This window comes from Notolepis coatsorum (genome assembly GCF_963971535.1).
Source record: "Notolepis coatsorum genome assembly, chromosome: 8".
In the NCBI taxonomy this organism is placed as follows: Eukaryota; Metazoa; Chordata; class Actinopteri; order Aulopiformes; family Paralepididae; genus Notolepis; species Notolepis coatsorum.
Window position 1 is genome coordinate 10,900,913 of NC_140172.1, and position 24,109 is coordinate 10,925,021.

Here is a 24,109-nt window from a genome sequence, read left to right on the forward strand (position 1 = left end):
ACACGACCGGGGGGGGGGTTAAGTGATGCCAAAGGAATGAAGGAGTAAAACTAGGGATGCCCCCCGAAACCCGGTTCTAAACGGGAACCGGTACTAAATTAGAAAAAAAACAGAGTATTGATAAGCTCCGACGTTATCGGTACTGCTATCGGTAGTCTTGGAGCGGATTAGCTACGGAGCTAACAGAGTGTACCACTATGAATTGAAAATGGGGGACCCTGATGTAAACAAGACAAAAGTCTTGCTCTGGTCTGCATCCCTTAACAATTGTGTGTATTGAGCCGTACTGTATTGTACCCATTCTGCAATATAAAGTTTTCATTCATTCATTCACCATCCATCTGCGACGCAACGGAGCGGATTAGCTACGGAGCTAACAGAGTGTACCATCCATCTGCAACGCAACGGTGGCAGCAACACTTGAAACGGACTAAGTTACTCCGTTTCCATGAAGTGTTTAATTAGCAGCAATCTGTTTGTTTTTTTGACCAAATGTTTTTAATTTTCCCTTTTTCTTTTTACATAAAACAAGACAAACAATACAATAACAGTAATAATCAACGATAAATCACAGGACAATAACAGAAATAATAATAACAATAATGACAGTACAGTAATTTAAATCAGAATGAAGTAGATTAAAAGACATAAAAATAATAAATACAATACAATACATGGGCTCTTGCTCGCTCTCCCCTCCCCCCCCCCCCTCTGCCCCCTCAGGACCCCCACTTGGACTATACATCCACTACTTCATTCAGCATCAGGAAATTCCTAATTTATCTGCGTTCCTTTATCTTATCCACCACAGCTACCCAGATTGCTATGCTGGCTTCGTTAACACCTCAAATTTGTGCAATGGATATCTCTAGATAAATCACATCGAGATAGGTGAGAATCCATACCTTCCGGCACATTTTATCCGGTTGAATCCAGCGTGACGCTATCAACTTTTTGGCAGCCGTAAGACCCGCCAAAATGAGTCTCTTTACATGTACAGAGGTCGATAACTGAGAAACATCATTCAACAACAATACAGAAGGCAGTGGTCAGAGACAAATTCTGATAATTGAGTGGTGACATTTTCCCAGAAAGTTTTCACAGGAGGGCATTCCCAATACATATGCATATATGTACCAATAGCGTCGCTCAAAGCTGCTCTTATTTGTAGATAGAAGAGATAAGTGGAAGTGGTGAGGTTAAATTTGTTGAATATATCTCGATAACTGCGGAAACCATGGTCATCGAAGACATCCCCCAATGTATGTATGTCTTTCTTTTCCCATCCAGGGTATCTGATAGGTTGTTGTGCAATAAGGAGTAAATTGTTATTAAATAGGGGAGAATGCCTGTGCCATTTATGTTGGTTAGTACACTTTTACTGTGTGTCACGCCATATCTGGATCACATGTGTAATAAGAGGGCCAAATCTTAAGTTGCATTGCTTAATTGATAAGTTGGTGTACACTATATCCTGCAGTCTATGTGGTGCCACTATATTCTCCTCTAATGGTCTTCAGGATACCGCTGCTTGCGAATCAAACCAGGTGATCAGTGGGCTTAAAGAAAACGCTTTAAAGTAATAATTGAAGTCTGGAAAGGCTAAACCCCCGTCGGTTTTATTTCTCTGTGCAGTGGATCTTTTTAATCGTGGACGTTTGTTGTTCCAAATAAATGTATATGCAGCGGAGTGTAGTTTTTGCCAGTAACCAGCAGGGGGTTCTGTTGTTCAAAATGTAACGTTAAACCGGAAATGGAAACGCGAGGACAGGAAGCCGTCATGAAATCGTTGTAGTCATATTGTAGTCTTTTAGTCTTATTACCTAAAAGATTTTAACAAAATAAAAAGCAGCAGCACTATTGGATAACTGAGTCATGTTTGCTATACATTTCTTTCTTTAGGGGAGTAGGACATTTGTTTCACAGTTTTAGCATTGATGTTTTATATATGGCTAGGTTAAACACAGGTTTTTGTTTTTAAGAGAGGGGTTTGATTTGATTGAAGTTTATTTCAAATATGCAACACAACAAACAAACATCAAGTACAGATATAGCCTTAAGCCGTTCAAATAATAAATGTATACAATTTCTTTTAAATAATAATAATTGAAAATAACCGATAAAGTACCGAACCGTTAAGCAGTATCGATAAGAGTAGTAGTATCGATAAAATCCTAACGATACCCATCCCTAAGTAAAACAAAACAAAACTAACTCGGTAAGGAATATACTATAACTGTACAATAACGCAAATGTCAAACCAAACATGCCCAAAACATACAAAGGGTGGCATCACTCCTGACTAGGGATGTCAGATATTATAGAAAAAACTTAAGATTGCCGTTATTCTCACACTGGTCACTTCTCTCCTGTATGAATGTGCTGGTGTGTCTTTAAGCTGTCAGATCTACTGAAGCTCTTCTCACACTGGTCACAGTAGTAAGGCTTGTCTCCTGTATGAATGCGCTGGTGTTTCTTTAAGTTGCCATAATGACTGAAGCTCTTCTCACACTGGTCACAGTGGTAGGGCTTCTCTCCTGTATGAATGCGCTGGTGTTTCTTTAAGTTGCCAGAATTACTGAAGCTCTTCTCACACTGGTCACAGTGGTAGGGCTTCTCTCCTGTATGAATGCGCTGGTGTATCTTTAAGGTGCCATAATGACTAAAGCTCTTCTCACACTGGTCACAGTGGTAGGGCTTCTCTCCTGTATGAATGCGCTGGTGTTTCTTTAAGGTGTCATAATGACTGAAGCTCTTCTCACACTGGTCACAGTGGTAGGGCTTCTCTCCTGTATGAATGTGCTGGTGTCCCTTTAAGGTTCCAGACTCAGTGAAGCGCGCTCCACATTCGTGACAGCAGTAGGGCTTCTCTCCTGTATGAATGCGCTGGTGTCCCTTTAAGGCTCCAGAGGTCCTGAAGCTCTTCTTACATTGGTCACAGTGGTAGGGCTTGTCTCCTGTATGAATGCGCTGGTGTTCCTTTAATGCTCCAGACTGACTGAAGCGCGATCCACACTGGTCACAGTAGTACGCCTTCTCTCCTGTATGAATGCGCTGGTGTCTCTTTAAGTTTTCAGCCCGACTGAAGCGCGATCCACACTGGTCACAGTAGTACGGCTTCTCTCCTGTATGAATGCGCTGGTGTTTTAGAAAAGCAGACTTTTTGCTGAAGCTCTTCTCACACTGGTCACAGTAGTGAGGCCATGACTCATTCATATCTCTGCTTGTTGTTGGGGAGCAATGCAGCAATTGTACCTGGAGAAGAGAGAAGTACACCAATGAACAGTTCAGATTTTGCATTCGTTCAGTTTGTATTTCTCAAGTTCTCAAAATGTTTTATGCTCCAAATTTAGTTGATGTGATTTAAAAGTGAATCTGCTCCAAGGGCGGTTATTGAAAACTGGCCAACATTAATAAAATACTGAGATAAATCCCAACAGGCAGTTGCCTGCAATATGACATTGTGGTTGTATCTGTCCTTGTAACAATATCATTGTTGTTCCTAGTTTGTGTTGTTTTTGGGAGCAATTAAGAGTACACAGACCACTAGTACAGATAATTCAGTCTGAAATTATATATTCAATGGAATGGATATTATATTAGCAATATCAATTATACGTGTCAATTAATCCATGTATTGATTAGCCAAAGAGTAGCCTATAATTAGCCAAAGAGTAGCCTATTGATCATTAGTTTGTAATATATCTATCAGATCAAGATCATGAATTAAGAGACAACTGTTGGCATTGCAGCCTTGATGCTGCTCGTTAATCCTGTTGTGGCCTATGGCTGAAAGAAAGGTAAAGGAGGAAAGACCTTTTTCTGTTGATTTGGTCATATCCGTCTGTCATAGTAGTCTTTACAGCTAGAGGTTGTAATATTGTGAAGAGAATGAATGTAATATTTAATTGTGAAGAGAATTCCGTCATTGCAGATGCTAGCAGTTAGCTGACCATTATTAACACTTTGGGTGCCATGGGTTAAATTCATTATATACCATAGGTTGCCGGCTCTATTTGTCTATGGAGAAGTACCCCTTCTTTGCATGGCTATAACTTTTTAAATTCTATTGCTACATTGCCATTATTAGGGCCCATTCAAAGTCCTATATGTATTGTTCATTGTGTAGCAACGTTAAACTTTTTCATTCACATATTCATAGTAAAGTATGGTCTAATGTATAAGTATGTTTTCATCTCTTTCTGCAGCTTTCTCCAGAACGTGATATATAGCCCCAAATGCATTATATTGATGATGAAATAGAGTTTGATGGCAATCGGGGCGATATAAAAAATTAACCCTTTCAGTGCCAAACACGTAATATTACGTTTTTGCTCGCCAGCGGTTGAGTGCCAGTCACGTAATATTACGTTTTTGGATAGTTTGTCCTTTTTTCGATTTTAATATCCTATTCAATGTCAGGGACCCGTATGTTGCCGTTAGAAGGCATACTGTGACTCAGAGGGTGCAGTACCGGCCAGATCCTCCCAGGTGGCAGTATCGAGTGCAGTAAACCCTGTTCCAGACCCTGTGTTACACTCAAATGTCTCCGGGCGCAGTTTTTCAGTAGAGGGAAGCCTAGAGGTTCAATCGATCGCATCCAAACGTCTACGGGACATCCGATGCATATGCTGTGGTGGGTTATGTCGTGGACCAGATGGACAGCAGATGGACCAGATGGCGATCAAACAATTGGAATATTATTTTTGGAATACTCCCCATCACAGGTAAGGACGTCAATTTCAGCTTGATCGTGCAATGTTCTCATACACATCCAGCTGATCAGCGTTTTGTGTTCAAAAACGAATGCCGTTACTGGCAATCAAAGTATCAGAAACGACCCCCCCCCCCCCCTTTCATGCATTCATGATGAAACATAATACCTAGTATATACATTTGATTTGGAAATAGTAGCGTGTCCAGACAAGAAACACCAACGCTTATAGTAGAATTCAAATAGCGCCCTATTACTCGCCTTTCCGGGAATGATCCTGGATCATTCTGAAATTATACTTATATTCACCACGGGATAACGCTTTTTATTTTTATTTATTTTTTGGAAACATGTGGAAATATGTAATGTAACTGTCTGACAAAATTATCATTTTATTTTCAAAAGTATTCAAGTATAAACATTATAACCAAGGGCGCCCCAGTGGCTAACCACATAGCGCGTTCAGCCGCGACACGGCCGACCCGGGTTCGATTCCTGAACCCGTCGTTATTTGCCGAATGTCTTCCCCCCACTCTGTCTCCCATTCCTCCTCTATCTCTATCTACTGGACTGCCCAGTAGAAATAAAGCGATAAAACGCCAATAAAAAAAAAAAAACATCATAACCATGTCGAAAACAGCAGTTATAATGTATATTATCATCAATACGTTAGTTTACCAATAGGTTAAAGTGTTATTAGTGCGATTTTAGTATTCGTTTTTGTGTTGTTGTGATCGTGAAAGTCGGCCATTTTGAAAAAGCGACCGTCGGTAATTGTAGTCATTTTGACGCCATTTTGAAGAGGACATCCAGAGCTTTCAATGAGCGTTGGAATTTTAAAAAGAAAAAATACACTTCCCAAAGGCCTCTAGGTGACTTCAAGCAAATTACTTCTGTATGCATTTTTTTTATATCTCTTATTACTCTGGATAATATACCACAAAACTGAACGTTATTGGCATATATTGAAGCGCAGTTAGTTTGTATCCGCTATTTTGAGCATTTAGCCACAACCAGATTTGAAATCAGTTTAAAAATGGCTGAACTCTTGCAAGAATAAGAAACCTACTGTACATACAGTAGATTTCATTCTCTGTTCTTCATGCACAGCTGGTGATACTAAATCCAAATAGAACTCGCCCATTTAAAAGATAAGATTTGGCACAATCCATAAATGTGCTATAATAAGGTCTACTGTATATATTGCTCCACTTCTACAAGTCCATTTGCATATTCTTGGTATCTAGGGACATCCATGGACCTCAGTGGATGTATTCCCAGTGTCAGAAATATTGTATCTATTACTAGGCTTGCTTAAATTGTGATTTTTCTTTGCATATTTGACAGTGAATAACACCATGCTAATAATGACCAAACATTAAAAACTGCCACTGATCTCGTTCAGTACCTTCTTGATGTGTACAAAAGATATAAGGAAATTAATAAAGGGAAGATGATTAAACAGAAGGTTCTGTAGATACAGTACTGAATTCTCCCATCCGGACCCATGCCATTTGAAATATTATTATAGAATATATAATAGCAGGCGTATAAATTACCTTATTATAGCCAATTCGCACATTTATATATACACATATTATCTTTCAAATGGCTGAGTTAAATTTGAATTTAGTATCACCAGTGCATAAGAACAGATAATAAAATCTACTGTAATCTACTGTATTTTTTTTATTTTCACCACGGTGCAAACGTTTTGAAACAAATTTCATATCGAATTGTTGCTGCATGCTAACAATAAGGAAGAGAAACTAACTGTTTCAATATTTGTCAAAAACAAAAAAATGCATACAGAACTATGAACCTTGAACCCCATAGATCCTTTCAGGAAGTGTAGTTTTGAAAAATTGCAGATCCAGAGCTATGGATGTCTGCTACAAAATGGCCAGAAAAAAACTACAATTCCCACGATTCAAGGGTTTCCACCTTAACCTATTCCTAAACTAACGTATTGATGATCAAATACATTATAAATGCTGTTGTGACATGGTTATGATGTTTATACTTGATTATTACATGGCGTTTTCACATTCGCCGAAATGCTTGCTTGTGATTGGTCAATAGCCCCCCGACAGCGGTCATTATTTTTCAATAATGACCGCTGTTTTTTCAATAATGACCGCAGTGCGCAGCTGTTGGCAATCAAGCCCACATCAGTGCAGCAAATCAGACACACCTGCCGCGCTGCACTGACAGCGGAGTGTCAGCGGAGCCAGAACAGAGGCTGCCCGCGATAATAATAATCACTTTATTTGGGCTGACAGAGCCACAGAACTGCGATTTGTCAAATGAATTAGGTATATTGTTAGTAAGTTAGCCATGTAATAAGCGGGATAATGTATAGCCTACTCGGTCATTGTCGCAAAATAATTGACCTTCACTACGTTTAAAACACGTTTATCCCGCTTATTACATGGCTAACTGGAAGAGGTTAAGAAATAAAGAAAAATTTGGCATTTTATCGCACTTTAATCTTTGTGCACTCCAGACCCTGCAGAATGTTTCTCAGTGGACCAGTTCCAGGCATACCGTTTATTCAGTTGCACAGCGTGCATTGAGTGACGTCAGAGAGTTATAGCCAACATGGAAAAATCTGTTGAGACTGCGTTGCTTGGCCCATTGAATGGGATGTTTCGATATAAAAAACAACCAGATGGAAGTGTCGATAAGAGAACGGTAGCATGCACTTTGTGCAGCAAAGACTTTGCCCATCACCGGAGCATTTCTAGCCTACACTATCACCTAAATGCCAAACATGTTGGAGCTACCACGGAAGCTAAATCTAACACCGGTCAGGTTAACATTACCCAGAGTACAAGCAAGCAGGGTCGCCTAACCACACTAGACCAGATGACGGGATTCAGAGCAAAAATTTGTCAGACCAGGCGGCTGGGTAGCGCAGTGGAGAATGCACTCGCCTACCACCGCAGAGACTCTGGGATCAAAGCGGCTGGCTGACTCCACATGTATCGGAGGAGGCATGTGGTAGTTCTACACCCTCCCTAGGCCGATAGTGGGGCAATGCACGCAACGACCAGGAAGGGAATTGGCATAACGACAAAATTGGGATGGGAGGAAAAAAATTAATAAAACAGAAAAAGTGAGAACAAAAATATTATAAAAAAATATATATATATATATATAATTTGTAAAAATAAATAAAGAAATTGTCAGACCAAGTGTAACAAATTAACTAACTCACTGCTGGATTGCCGTGGACTGTAGACCACTTTCGGTGGTCGAAGATAAGGGGCTAGAAAATGTGCTGCAGATGGCATCGTCTGACACAACATATAAACTGCCGTGCAGAAAGACAATGTCCAAGAGAATCCAGCAGCTTTATGAACACTGAAAAAGAAGCAAAAGAGTGTGTTGCTCTGACTGGGGATCACTGGACCTCGGTAAGCAATTCAAATTACATTTGCCTTAACATCCAGAAAACAAACATGATCTTCTGTCTGTGGTAGAGGCCTGGGACGTTCAACAAAAGGTCACCACACTCGGAACAAACAGCGCCCGAACCATGATCACTGCAGCAAGACAGCTCACTTTCCAGCACATGTCGTGTGTTGCTCACATGTTGCAGAGGGCCATCACTGTTTGCCTTGGTGACAGCGGGTTTACTGGCATGTTGGCAAAGTGTTGCAAGATTGTAGGTCACTTTAAACACAGCCCTGCCAATACGGATTAACTACACCAGCAGCAAAACGTACTTGGGCAGGAAAGAGCCACTGATACGGTTTCCACAAGGTGGAATTCAACGCCCTTTATAATCTCTAGTCTCCTGAAGAACCAAGAGGCTGTGAAGGCGACTCTAACCAAACAGAGGCACAAGCTAACCATGTTGACTACAGCAGAGTGGGGAAAACCCAGAAGCTGGAGACCCTCCTTGAACTATGCAGGTAAACAAAAACAAACAAAAACCCACCTACAACAACAACTGTTTTACAAGATGGCGCCCCCCGTGGCTGACGTCTCCTCCTGACAAGTACAATACACCATCCAACCAGAGTGGATAAAGAAATGCTCCAGAAATAAATATGCCTGGAGAAAGGCTTAGTGAGCCTCCGCGCGCAAGCACACACACAAACACACAGATGTATTGTACACGTTCGAAATTAATCATTCCAGCAAAGTAGGCTTCTATTATTCTAATTACTTGTTTTATTGGGTATCATAGTAGCACGTCCTACTGTAGAACATGACATATTAGCATGACATCTGATTTCTTCATGCCAATATATATTTTTTTTTACTTACATTTCTATTCACATTTACAGACATACAACACTTAGACAATACCTACAATAACATCAATAACACAACAGTATACAGACATGGGCCCCTTGAATTAATATGACTGCGTTCAGCCGCCCAGACCCCCATAAGAGGGACCGCCCCCTCCCGCCATCCACCCCTAGAAATAGGGCTCCCCAAATCCCAGGTCAGTCCCACGCGGGGCCGAGCACTCAGCGACATGGGTCCCTTGAATTTAATTGGGCCAGGCTCAGTAGAGGAGCGAGGGGTGGTACTCCCCCCCCCACCGAGCCAAGCCCGCTACCTCCCATGTCACCAAGCACCCCACCCACAACATTTACATCAACATTTACATTGTCATTTAGCTGACGCTTTTATCCAAAGCGACTTACAAGTTCTGTACGACAAGCCATCAGGAAGGGCACAACTCTATCAGCTGAGCAACAATGTTCATCAAAGTGTTGAGTGCTACAGTGTAAGTTAGTTTATTAGGACAAGTGCATGACAGTACGGTTAGTTAGGGTTCGATTTATTTGTATTTTTTAATTTTTTTTCAGATAATGGTTGAAGAAGTGCGTCTTTAGTCGACAGCGAAAGATTGGACGTGATTCGGCTGTCCTAACTGGGGTGGGTAGTTCATTCCACCATTGTGGGGCAAGGACTGAGAATAGGCGACTTCTCTTTGATGACCCTCCCGGAGCTTGGATAGGAGTAGGTCTGAGGCGGCCAGAAGATGCAGAGCGTAGGGGTCTTGAGGGTGTGTAGTTAGAGACCATTTACCGGAGGTAGGCGGGAGCGGTTCCCTTTGCTGCACGGTATGCCAGGTCGAGGGCCTTGAAGCGGATTCGTGCAGCAATGGGGAGCCAGTGCAGGTCCCTAAGAAGTGGGGTGACATGGGCCGACTTCGGTAGGTTTGAGATCAGGCGGGCCGCTGTGTTCTGAATGAGTTGAAGAGGCTTAGTGGCAGTGGCCGGGAGCAGGGACCGAAACTAGAGAGCGACACCCGCCATTTGCGCTCAGTTTTTACGTTTGGCGCCTCCCACTGAGACGTCTGAGCGCCGTGTGACGGGCAATCAAATAGTCATGTGAAAACCGAAAATCATGATCCAATTCTTTAGCGGAGTTCTCACTCGCTGTCTCAGCACAGACATGAAGCGCGCACCGCGCACTGCTGCTGCTACCCCCTCCCCACCTGTTTCTGTATGCCTGCATGTAAACAGAGGCTATTGCCTCCGAGTCACCGTGACGTTAGTTAGCACTGCTGCTGCTGCTCGTACCCCTGTATGTCTGCATGTAAACAGAGGCTATTGCCTCACCGTGACGTTAGTCTAGTCAGTGTGGGACCTTCGTGAGATAACGTTAGCTACCGTTACAAAATGACCCAGTCAACTATTCACTTAGTTTAATACACAAGGCATTGTGTAACGTTATCCAGCCGGCTAGCTACGGATAGCTCCCGACATCAACAAATCCTCCAGCAATAGTCCAGTGCATAATACCTCCGTTGGATAGGTAACTAGTCACTACGAAATGTCGCAGTAAACTAAATAGTTCACTGAGGCGTTGTCCCAACGCCATCCAGCAGTAGCTACAGATAGCTCTTGGCATCAATGTCCTACAACAACAACATGCGTATTCGAGTCCCTGGTTTACATCGCATGAGTGAGGGCTGCTGACTAGGGTCCAGGTGCAGCGCCGGAGAATTCTTTTGCATGCTGAATGTAGCGTTTAGGGTCCAGCTGCACCCCCGGAGAATCCTTGCTGGAGCTGGAGGCCACTCGAGTATACACACAGACAGTGGAGCTGTTTGCAGACAGCGAGGTGGCGATGTCTCGCAGATAACACAATCACAAGTATGATTATATAATATATATATTTTATTAAAAAAAAATCTATATAAAATAATAATAAAAAAAAAATTTATCAAAAAAAAGTTGGCGGGTAAGAAATATGCTTGGCGGGTAGATTCTTCCCATCTACCCGCCACTGGCCGGTGAGTCAAAAAGTTAATTTCGCTCCCTGGCCGGGAGGCCAGCAAGCAGTGCGTTGCAGTAGTCGAGGCGGGAGATGACTGTTGATTGGACGAGGAGTTGGGTGGCTTCTTTTGTCAGAAAGGGGCGGATCCTTCTGATGTTGCTCAGGAGGAATCGGCAGGTTCTGGTCGTCGCTGCGATGTGAGCAGAGAAGTTCAACTGGTCGTCGAGGACAACACCAAGGTTCTTGGCGGTCGGGCGGTCACAGCTGCATTCTCGACTGTGATTGAAAGGTCGGTTAGGGGGGAGGATTTGGCCGGCAGGTGGAGCAATTCTGTTTTGCAACGACCCCACAACATTCAAGACCCCCTCTCCCGGGCCAAACCGCGTAAGCGATGGCCCCCCTCCCCCGACATCCCCCCCCCTGAGTTAAGCCCATAGAACTCCCCCATATCCCAGGCCGATACGCGTGGAGCCGGGCCCCCAGCGCCACGGGTCCCCTGAATTAATTGGGCCAGGCCCAGTAGAGGGGAGGGAAGGGGACTCCTCCCCCACCGAGCCAAGCCCGCTACCTCCCATGTCCCCGAGAGCACCACCCCACGCCCACCGACCCCGCAACACACAGGACCCCACTGGGCAAAGCTCAGCCGATCTGACCCCCATAAGAAAAACCCCTCCCTCCCGCCCTCCTCCCCGAGAAACAGAACACCCCCATATCCTGGTCCACCATGCACGAAGCCGAGCACCCAGAGCCCCCCCCGCCCGACCGCCAGGCCCCCGAGAACCCCAAGCCCTTGAAATGAAAATAAAATAAGCTATATGGTTAGAACTTTTTCCCCCGTTGGCGGTTTGGAGGGGAATCAGCTCTCCTATTGGAGAAGCCCCCCCCCCCCCCTAGTGATGGAGATACCCCCAATGGAGATTCTCCAAGCTTCTCTTCATGTCCAACATTTTAGAATTTCTGTCCTTCACAAATGTCCATGTGCACATTTAAAGCAACTGCTATTCTAACATAACTCAGATTCTAACATAACTCAACGAAAAAAGACAAGATTTGGCGCTCCAATGGTGTTAGAGGATCTTAGTTGTATCCCTCTGTTCCCCGTTGGAAGGGTGAGGAGTAATGACTCTCCTAGTGAGAGGGCTCCCCCTAGTGGCAAAGTGCGCACTATTTAAGTCCAACATTCGTTCTGTGGATGGCCTCAGAGCTCCCGGTCAATGTTTTGAATCCGTCTTTCTTATGCGCATGTTCATGTTTTCCCAATTCTGGTGTTATAGTTTTATACTTCTTGGGGTAACTGTTCAATTATCTTTCCTCTGTTGCATCTATTCTCATCCCCAGGTCCCCCGTGTGTATGCTTGTATTGGGTACTTTTCCACATTGATTTTGTCTTGTAACTTCATTCGGATCACCGTTGTCCTTCATGTCCCTTTCTCGTGTCCCTTTGTCGTTCTTCATAGTTGATCTGCTTTGAATTGGTTCAGGTCCCGTCTTTTCCTCCTCCCGTCCTCCTCTCCTTGTCCTTGTCTCTCGGTTCTGGTCAACCTGTGCACCCTCTCCATCCTCTGCGTCAGCGTAGGCCTCTCTCCTTCCCCTCCCGGCACCTTCCATCCTCTCCGCGCCGTGTCCCTCGCCGCCTCCGCATGCCGTTGGGACCTAGTTCCTTTCTTTTTCTGAAATGTCTTTATATCTACATAGCTTTGACGCTTCATTGCCACCTCCGTTGGATTTTTCAGTGTTACATTGTATGCTCTGCATTGCTCCTAATCCAATCTGTGTGGTGGCCTGGTTAGCTTCTATGTTAGCTTGTAAGCTAGTTCGTATGTTAGCCTGTAGCTTCTCTGCATTTACATTCAGCGTCCCGCTAGCGTGTAGCCTTTTTACAACGCATCCGCGTTTCCGGCGCTCTGATTGGCCAGGTCATGCGACATGTGCGCCCAATAGTGAGTTTGCCCATTTCAGCGTCGAACAGCCTGCAAACGACCTGGCGTTCTATCGCCATGCTCTAAGACAAACTCTAACCTTAACCAACTTCGAAATTAGTGCCTAAGCTTAACCGGCAAAAGAACTTGCCGTCACGCTCTAAGACAAACTCTAACCTTAACCAACTTCGAAGAGTGCCTAAGCTTAACCAGTGTAGAAACTTGCCGTCCCACGATTGGCGCTCATGTCACATGACCTGGCCAATCAGAGCGCAAAGCGGGAACCCGGAAACGGCGATGCGTTGTAAAAAGGCTTCAAGCGTCCCGCTAGCTTGTTCTACCTGTTGCATCATTGCCTCGTGTTGAGTCTTTTCCATCAGTGTATTTACTTCATCTGGGGTTGCTTTACCTTCATTTGTCCTCGTGTTCAGCTCACCAGAACGTTGCAAACCGGAAGTCTGCGCAATTGGCTCTTGACAAGTGTAAACTATGGATTAGTCAGTTGCAGTCAACGTCGGACCCTTTAGCTCAACTGGTTAGTGCCACTGCCTGTCGATCCTATGGTCCCAGGTTCAAATCGGTTACACACGTTTATTTTTTTATTTCATTAATTAATTTATTTCTGGAGCATTTCTTTATCCACTCTGGTTAGATGGTGTATTGTACTTGTGCTGTATAATGACTAGGGATGTTCGATATTGGCTTTTTTACCGATATTCCATATACCGATATTGTCCAACTCTTCATTTCCGATACCTAGCAACCGATACTGATATATTTCAGGTAACTAACATCACATATCTCTTGTCGTTAAATTAACACAACATTATGTATACTTTTGACAATAAAAAAATCTGCATATGGCTCGCTGATAACAAACTATCATTACACATGGGCAAAACAGAGTCCATTCTCTTCGGTTCAAATAACAAGCTCAGCAAGACCGACGGCTTCTCAGTTACAGTGGGTGACAATATTGTCACAAGGAAAGACGAAATTACCTACCTGGGTTCCATCCTAGAGGCAAATCTTTCCTGTGACAAAATGGCATCCAATGTAATAAAAAAAAGTCAACCAACGAACTAGATTCTTGTACCGAATCTCCTCTCTGGTAAACAAGAATACCCTGAAGACTCTGGCAGGAGCACTCATTCAAGGGTACTACGACTATGCATGCACCTCATGGTACCAAAGCACCTCAAAGGCGCTTAAAACAAAATTACAAACATCACAAAACAAACTGGTCAGACTACTACTTGACCTGAACCCCAGAACCCACCTCACCCCTGCCCACTTTGACAACCTAGGATGGCTTAGAGTAGACGACAGAGTACAGCAACTTGCAATGGGCCTGGTCTACAAGATACACTATACGACCGGGGTACCCATGTACATGTCAAAATACTTCCCAAAGGTCAGTGAATACCACAACCACTACACCAGAGGAAGCTCAACAAATCATGTAAAACCCAGATTCGGCTCAAACAAGGGACTAAACACGTTTCGCAATTATGCCACAACAATGTGGAACGCCCTACCCAAAGCTGTAAAGGAATGTGAATCACTACCCACATTCAAAACCGCTCTTAAAGAGCACCTACGGGAGGCTGCAATTCGAAACTGGCCACCGTAAATGCCCAAAACCCCCACCACCTCCAAATAGACAGTCTCCTCCCCACCGCATGTATATATTCCCTCCCCGCCGTATGTATATTTCTCTCCCACCCACCCACCCCCTCCTAATGTACAGTCCCCTCCCCATCATATATACTTTGTCAGGATCTAGGGGTAACAGTACTGTATATTTGAATACCGTTTATGTCACAAATGTATCAGTACTAAATACCTATATGTCCCTATGCCATAAATGTCATGTATGTTGTGTATGTCATAAATGTCTATATGAATTGAAAATGGGGGACCCTGATGGAAACAAGACAAACGTCTTTCTCAGGTCTGCATCCCCTTAAAAATTGTATGTATTGAGCCGTACTGTATTGTACCCATTCTGCAATCTGTTAAATAAAGTTTTCATTCATTCATTCATGCATTGATGTGTTAATTTCACTGGATGCATTCAACAAGGCTTTCTAAATGTAAACATTATCTGTGCATCTCCCATTTTCTTTTCACTTTCCCTTTCTCCCCCTCTCTCTCCTTCTCTCCCTTTTCTATTACTATACTATTGCTACTGTAATTTATTTATTTTATTTACTTGTGCATAACCTTGTTTTTGTTGCAGTTCCCTCAAAGGCTTTAGCTTTTTGGTAAGGGTGCTTTTGTATATAAGAATGTGTTCTTACTCGCTTGCCTGGGTAAATAAAGGTTATGTTACAAAGGGTCAGATTAAACCGAATATATATATTTATTACTTGAGATATATTGTATAGTATTTGTATATCGCCTGATATCCCTTGTATATTCTTTGTACATATACACGGAATATCCCTTTACCTAGTACAGGCCAGACCATAATATTCGTTCTCCTATTGGACAGCGATCCCCTAGGCGCCACGGCCATACCCCCAATGTCTAGTTCAAAGTCACCGCTAAGACATGCCTGAACATGCCCGGTTCTGCGCAGTAATATGAGACAGAAATAAGGCTGGTACTAGATTGTTCACCTTACGTATAAATACGTCGCAGGTGGATACAGCAGTTAGTTACCGTAACAAGTTGAAGCCTCACACCACGATACAACGTGCTGTGAAGTGGGCCCGTTTTGCCCCGAAATAGAGCCTTGAGACCGCGTGCGAATTGATAGCTGAAGTGTCAGAGTTTAACGCTGTATCGTCGAGTTCGACCTATTCTATTATTAAGTAATAGTCTATTATGTATAGTGTATCGTGCGGCTACCTTTCTACAGTGACCAGCATTACCAACGTTTCATCGTACCGAGCTAGTGTGCTTATCCAGGCTGGGCGGCCTAACCTTGTGCCGTCATCCGAGGAGCCCTAGACGAGAACCGTGTGGATATGTACACTGGATAACCTACACCGACGACTACAGAGCCCTTTTCGGCTGGATTATAATGCTTTGGTCCTGTGGCTGTTGGAGCAGAGAATCGTCTACCCCCACTACCGTGTGGGATTTACCCTGTGAGGAGCACCGTCGAGCCCGCCTCTAGGACTCTGAGGCTGGCTAGCTTTCCTCCATGCGGCACTGCACACCGGAGAATAGCTGTTGCTTTGTCTACGGATCAAGGGATTATTGCACTGTCTCCTGTACCTGGAGTCTCCTTATTCCTCGTTGATCCAGACTTTTGCTACCGACAAATCCTCTCCCCTGCTGGCTTACAACCGGAGGGAACCCCCTTAGTATCTCCAGCTGACCTACTAGTGTACCATATATAATTCTTATGCTACAGGTGGTATTAATTATCCCCTTCGTAATATGCTCATGGACTTACGCTCTTGACCTATTCATGCACATTCTTCGCCTTACAAGCGCAACTCTCAATCTTAATAAATGTAAGATAATCTTGGTGCTCTTCTAATAAATATTATTATAAACAGTACTTTCTTGTTAAGCCGTGTTATTGTGTGGGTGTTCATCTCATATACATGTGTACTGTATGGCCAGTAGTAATGTACATAACTCAGTAGTGGTTTAATGATACCATACTTATTCAATACAGTCAGGGAATTGTACCCCTCAGTTACAGGTTACATTAAATGATTTTTTTAATTAAATTTTTTTAAACAGATACCGATCATTTCCGAATATTACATTTTAATGCCAATATCGGTAGGCCGATAATATCGGACATCTCTAATAATGACAATACATTTTAATCGGATCTCATCTTGAGATCGCTACCTGTTGAGTGGATCAGCATGGTGCAATGCCGAACCTCTGAAGCAGTTTTATATACGGCACATTTTGCCACAGTCGTGTTCATATGGTTGAGTTTACCTCCGCCTGAGTAACGCCCCCCGTTGATGACAAAGCGGAGCAGGAGCTTGAACCGGAGCCCTGCTGGAGTGAGAGCACCCAGTGAGGACCTCACCTGGGCTCACAACACCCAACAGATCATCAAAGAATCCCAGCAACGACTACTTCCTGAGATCTGCTTTTAACACCATGCAGATACTCTCTCATTCAGACTTATTGACACAGGGGTAAATGGAGATATCATCCATCTGATCAGAGACTTCCTCTCTGACCGCCCTCAACGGGTCCGTGTTAATGGAAGTCTATCTGATGTCACTACGCTCAACAACACAGGATAATATGGCCTTGTTGCCTTACTGAAGAAGAGGGATACTATGAGAGAGGGTCCATACAGGGACCATGAGAGGGTACATACAGGGACCATGAGAGGGTCCACGCCCCCCCCCCCCCCCCTCCGCTGATGAAAATGAAAGTCATACCGTCATATACTGTATACCGGGGTATTAGGTCATCAGAGTATGACGGTCAGGGGAGGAAATTAGGCCACTTTACTGGCCAAATGCTAGTATTTTTTACGTTTGGCTGGTAAAAAAATCAGATACCCGCCAGTTGGCTGGTAAGCCAAAAAGTTAGTTTCCTCCCCTGCTGGCGAGTATACAAAAAAATAAAACATTCTGCAATCACTGCACTGGCAAACGGTGCGCGTCTTCTGAGTGTTCGCTTTAGTTGACAGTGCCACGAGAGCACTGCACAAGACCACCCGCGGACATATAATGTTTAATAAACGTTTGCGCAGTACTGGCCAACCCGCGGACACATTTAAATCACAGAGGTGTAATGTTAGTCTACTGGAACTGTATACAGTGGTTAGCTTCTAGTTAGCGTTTAGCTATAGCTGCTTGCTAGCTAACGTTAGCCCTGTGTGCTCAAAGCAGCCAGCTAGGTGTATCTGTTATGACTATAATGTTTCCAAAAAATCACCGGACTACGACGTAAGGTTAGACATTTTATTTAATGCTCAAAAGCCCCTGGCTTGCACATCGCAGTCACGAAAGGGGCTAGCTCAACCAGTGCACTGTGCACAACAGCACACCAACCCAACTGACGTTACCACAACACTTGACGGTACTTCACAGCACTGTCGTAAGACCACCGTGCTGTCTTAAAGGCACAGTGTGCCTACCCAGATGCATACACAACATTGACGCGGCTTGACATACAAAGAAGTAATTATCACAATTAGCGATTTTTTTTGTCTGGTAAAAAATCTGTTTGGCTGGTAAAAAAAATCAGATACTCGTCAGTTGGCTGGTAAGCCAAAAAGTTAGTTTCCTCCCCTGATGACGGTATGAAAAAAATGATACCGCCCAAGCCTAGTACATACAGGGACCATGAGAGGGTACATACAGGGACCATGAGAGGGTACATACAGGGACCATGAGAGGGTACATACAGGGACCATGAGAGGGTACATACAGGGACCATGAGAGGGTACATACAGGGACCATGAGAGGGTACATACAGGGACCATGAGAGGGTACATACAGGGACCATGAGAGGGTACATACAGGGACCATGAGAGGGTACATACAGGGACCATGAGAGGGTCCATACAGGGACCATGAGGGTACATACAGGGACCATGAGAGGGTACATACAGGGACCATGAGAGGGTACATACAGGGACCATGAGAGGGTACATACAGGGACCATGAGAGGGTCCATACAGGGACCATGAGGGTACATACAGGGACCATGAGAGGGTCCATACAGGGACCATGAGAGGGTACATACAGGGACCATGAGAGGGTCCATACAGGGACCATGAGAGGGTACATACAGGGACCATGAGAGGGTACATACAGGGACCATGAGAGGGTACATACAGGGACCATGAGAGGGTCCATACAGGGACCATGAGAGGGTACATACAGGGACCATGAGAGGGTCCATACAGGGACCATGAGAGGGTACATACAGGGACCATGAGAGGGTACATACAGGGACCATGAGAGGGTACATACAGGGACCATGAGAGGGTACATACAGGGACCATGAGAGGGTACATACAGGGACCATGAGAGGGTACATACAGGGACCATGAGAGGGTACATACAGGGACCATGAGAGGGTACATACAGGGACCATGAGAGGGTACATACAGGGACCATGAGAGGGTACATACAGGGACCATGAGAGGGTCCATACAGGTACCATGAGAGGGTACATACAGGGACCATGAGAGGGTCCATACAGGGACCATGAGAGGGTACATACAGGGACCATGAGAGGGTACATACAGGGACCATGAGAGGGTACATACAGGGACCATGAGAGGGTACATACAGGGACCATGAGAGGGTACATACAGGGACCATGAGAGGGTACATACAGGGACCATGAGAGGGTACATACAGGGACCATGAGAGGGTACATACAGGGACCATGAGAGGGTCCATACAGGGACCATGAGAGGGTCCATACAGGGACCACGTGTCATCTCTCCTGAACTGGTGAAAAGAAAGTTCCTTAGAGATGAATGTAAGTAAAACTAAGGAACTTGTCATACATAACAACAGTATCGAGGACGTGGGCGACGTGCGAGACAGAAGAGGGCTGAAGCACGGAGAGAGAGAAGGAGATACAAACCAAATTATTAAGTAAACAATAAACAAGGTGGCCTATTGGGATGTTAGATCATAATGTGAAAAACTGATTTTTATATGTCTGCACTTTATGTGCTCATTTTGTGTCTTTTTTCTGTTGTGAAGCACTTTGAGCTGCAATTCTTGTATGAAAGGTGCTATACAAATAAAGTGTATTATTAATGCTCTCCACCTGGTCAAACAAGACCACAGTGTCAAACAGACCAACTCTCTCCACCTGGTCAACCAAGACCACAAAGTTTCTCCCAAAACTCCAGTCCCACAAACCCACCTGGTCTGACATCAAGGCCACCCCATCATCACTTCCGCTTAATTGGCTGGTATCAATCCCCGTTTCCTGAGCCTTTCAGCCATTGTGTAGTGTGATGTGTGCCTGGTGCCAGTCACTGTCTCGCAGCCATTGAGCCTGTAGCCCAAGGTTGGGTGCTACCCAGTGGTGAAGGAGGCCATTTACATCCTACACTGTAAAGTGCTAGGAGTGTCTAGAAAAGCACTATATAAATACAATGATAATTCATTCATAGTTTCAGGTAGGGGTGCACGATATTGATTTTTTGACCCCGATATCGATACCGATAACTTTCTGCTCCTCAAGGTCGATACCGATACCCGATAATATATATATATATATATTTATTGTATTATAAAAAAATCTTTAATGTATATTCCTGTAGTTTTGACCTAACCAGATTTATCATGACATGAGCGTTACTACTATGAACAAAACAAAGCCAAGAGAACAGTTTTGACTCTTCAAATAAAGTTTATTTATTTTCCAAATAAATATAATTTGAGTCAATCACAAAATTCACAATCCGTCAATGTCATTAACAATGTGTTTCCTGAACAATGAGTGAACTAAAAACCAACAGGTATTGTGCTATAAAACATTTGACGCTATAGGAGAGGAGACTGTTGTGGTCTTGGTGCATGAAACAACTATTACCTGGCATTTATAGGACAGCACGCCTCAAAAAGAATTCAATAAACCAAACAAATCATCTCTGTCAAATGTTTTTAATTTTGCAAACGCCTCGTCAATAGGTACAAGCCGCGCCGGTTCGCGAACTGCAAGTGTGTTGGTAAAAGACTACATGCCGCCGGCTCCTTTGCAGCTGGCTTTGGATTTGCAGCAGCTTATCCTTTAGCTGCTTGCGCGCCGTCGTCGGATTTTAATACACCATCGTAGCGGTGGTGATGTTTCAGGTGACTTATTAGGTTGTCTCCCCTTTCCCTCCTCGTGGAACTTCTGCATTTGTTACAAATAGCAAGCAAACTGTTTTCCTCTGAAACTTTGAAAACGTCCCACACTACCGACGACGCCATGTTTGTTTACCATCTGTGCTGCTTCTGAAACTACGTCATGAGAAAGGGAGCGCTGGATTTGTGAAAAACTCCCTCTTCCTAAACCACACGCTATCAGTCGTACCACAGTACTGGCAAAACGGGAGGAGCCTACAGAAAAAACAAACGGCCTTCATCCCAATCCACCCACACCGCATTTCTTTTAACCAAAAAATGTATTATATACTATCGGAGCTATCAATAATGTTATCAGGTTTATCTGGATGATGTCATAATTGCTGATATCGGCCCGATAATTATCGTGCATCCCTAGTTTCAGGTCATGACCGTGAATTGCATGTAATAGTATTGATTCTGAATTCCAACTCAACTTCTAACATGAGGCGACAGTGGTTCAGGAGGTAAAGTGGTCGTCTGGTAATCGGAAGGTTCCCGGTTCGATGCCCACTCCTCCCGGGGAGCATGTCAAAGTGTCCTTGAGCAAGAAAACGTAACCCCTAATTGCTCCCAATGAGCAGGTTGGCACCTTGCACAGTCGGTGTGTGAATGGGTGAATGTGAGGAACAAAATCGCAAAGCGCTTTGGATAAAATCGCTATATAAATGCACCATTTAACACACACATTAGAAAGAGATAAAGTAACACTCTTATCCGAACCAGATTTGACCGTTGGGCTTTAAAGTTAAAACCGCTCTGATTTTCTAATTCTCTCGGACACAAAAGTCAAAACACCACTTCAGAACCCTGACTTGTATTGTTAAAAGTAGAAGTGTTTACTAGGGGTGCACCGATATATCGGTCAGGTATCGGTATCGGCCGATAAGTGCCTTGTTGACTGCTATCGGCCTATAAGCTCAAATGTGCCGATAGCAGTCGCCGATAAATAACCATCAATTTGTGTAGCGTCAAAAGGCAAAAAAAAAAAAAGTTCACTCGCGACCTACCTGCACAACGCCCGCCGTCCCCCACACACACACACACACAAGCTACTGCATCAAAGTTACTACTTATGATTAACAAGGCATTCGTTTTGTGGCATTAACGTTATATAGTTAGTGTTACACGGACAATAACATCAGCATATTATTATTACCCATAGCAGCAAGACATTACTCTGAGTCCGTTCATAGCTCAGTTCCATTCCGTTGCTCATTCCGTACCCAACTACCCCCACACACACACACACAAGCTACTGCATCAAAGTTACTACTAAATATTCAACATTCTCTTTTGAGACTCCGCTTCAGACTCTTATCATTTGGCACTAAAAGCTAAACATTGTCACCGATATAGCTGTCCACAACATGTCATTAATTGTGTACGCGAGGTGGTCGCTCAGTGACGACGCTAGCATGAGCTACCGGGAGGCAGAAGACTAATGTTACTGGTGAAAATGTGATTTACGTTGGAATACTCCTTTGCTAACTTGCTGTACTTTGCTTGCAGGTCTGCAGCCATTATTGCTGGATTATGAATAGCCCCAACTTTAGCCAACGTAACGTTATGGCTAAACCTTTAACATTAGTTAACGCTAGCTTTCGGTTAGCTGTTCAATGCTAATAACACAACCAAGCGAACCCATCAGAGCTCCCCATCAACACCGCTCTGTCGGGAGGATGGCATTTAAGAAAGTATCTGCTGTTAAAATGACACAAACATTCGTTTTGTGGCATTAACGTTATATAGTTAGTTACACGTTCAATTACATCAGCATAGTATTTACCCGAAGATAGCAAGCAAGCCGTTCATATCTCGGTTCCATTCCGTTGCTCATTCCGTACCCAACTACCCATTCTGCAATCTGTTAATAAAGTTTTCAACCAGACAAATGTATAGAAAGGCTTTGTTTTATTATAACATTTGTTGCAGTCAAATCATTGTGTCTCGTTTGGCCATCCTGTGGAGCGCGCTGGTCGGCGGGCACTGCCGGGCAGCTAACGTATTAGCTTGTTGTGGTTCTGAGTTTGACTCGCATTCTCGCAAGCAGATCAATGGCGGCATGCCCCAAAGCAGAAAATGAATAAACGCTTGTCTATTGGTGGTAAGAACAGCAGGAGGTGGGTGCTAGCGGTGTGGCGTAATTGGCCGAATCGACTGTCAATCAAAATGGTTCCATTGCATTGGTTGAAAGCTCTGGTTGAGAAAATAGTATCCCTCTGCAGGCCGCCAGACGATACTGGGAGAGGGATAGTGATACCATAAACATATTTCTTGATGTTTCCTTTTTTTAAGTAAGTAAAGAGGCCTACAAATACAAACATACACATACAAATATACAGTGGTTTCATTAAAAAAAATTTAAAATAAAACATTAAAAAAAATATTAAAAAAAATTACAAATACTTATTTTTTGCCACAAGTATCGGTATTGGTATCGGCCGATTGTGTTAGTTGAACAATCGGTATCGGTATAGGTGGCCAATTTTCATATCGGTGCACCCCTAGTGTTTACACTCACTAGAACAGATATTATGGCTAGATGATGCCTCAACCACAATCTAAAATTGTTATTGATTTGCTTGATTTATTTGGATGTATCTTAGCTAACCGACTAATCGTCCAAGAATCAGGAATAATCCAACACCAATCTCTCTGAGCAGGGTTTTGGTCTGAGATGTGTTAGAAAAGGTACACAACGTAGGCGGTTAGGTGGCCGAGCGGAGATTGCGTTCGTCACCAGCCCCGGAGCTGAGCTGGATTTGCCTGTTCGAATCCAGCTCACAGCTCCGGGGTTGTCACCAGCTTGGCTGGCCGTCTGCACTGATACAATTGGCTGTATCAGAGGGTGGGAGAAGCTGGCGGGGTGGGTCCGGGTCGTTGTAAACAGCGACTCCTACAGTTCGGTCGGGGCGCCTGCTAAGCGCGGATTGGACGTGAGGGGGATAGTGTGGTCCTCCCACGCGCTACGCCCTCTCAATGAGAGTCCGCGCTGCCAGGTGAAAAGAAGCGGTGATTGGCTGGACGTGTGTTGGAGGAAGCACGTGGTAGCCTCCACTCTCCCAGATGATCTGACTGTGGGGGGTAAGTGCGCAGCGACCAGGAAGGGACTGGGAATTGGCATACGACTAACATTGGGATGGGAGAAAATCGGAGGAAAATGGAGGGGGAAAAAGACAAAAAAAAAAAAAAAAAAAAAAAAAAAGGGTACACAACAGGGGTACATTGTACATCCCACTATCAAAGTATGCTGCGCAAACTAAACTGAGTGTGTTTGGTTAGAGCAGTGGTTCCCAAACTGTGGTGTGCGAGCGCCCTCTAGGTGGTGCGTGCCATGAAAAGGCTAATGGAGTTATTTTACTAATAAATGTATAACTAATATACATAATTTCAAATGGGGATTTTCACTGTGTAAATCATGA

The 24,109-nt window shown here is 44.0% G+C and overlaps 1 protein-coding gene across 1 annotated transcript in view; it reads right to left on the minus strand.

Moving 5' to 3' along the window:
* Window positions 1–762: 762 nt before the first annotated feature.
* LOC311233167 (uncharacterized protein) overlaps window positions 763–24,109 on the minus strand; it is a 28,260-nt gene continuing 4,913 nt past the window's right edge. Inside the window, exon 2 of the mRNA XM_084320059.1 lies at window positions 763–3,255. Within this exon, the coding sequence (XP_084176185.1) occupies window positions 2,359–3,216 (858 nt within the window). The 5' untranslated portion in view covers window positions 3,217–3,255 and the 3' untranslated portion in view covers window positions 763–2,358. The remainder of the gene's footprint in view (window positions 3,256–24,109) is intronic.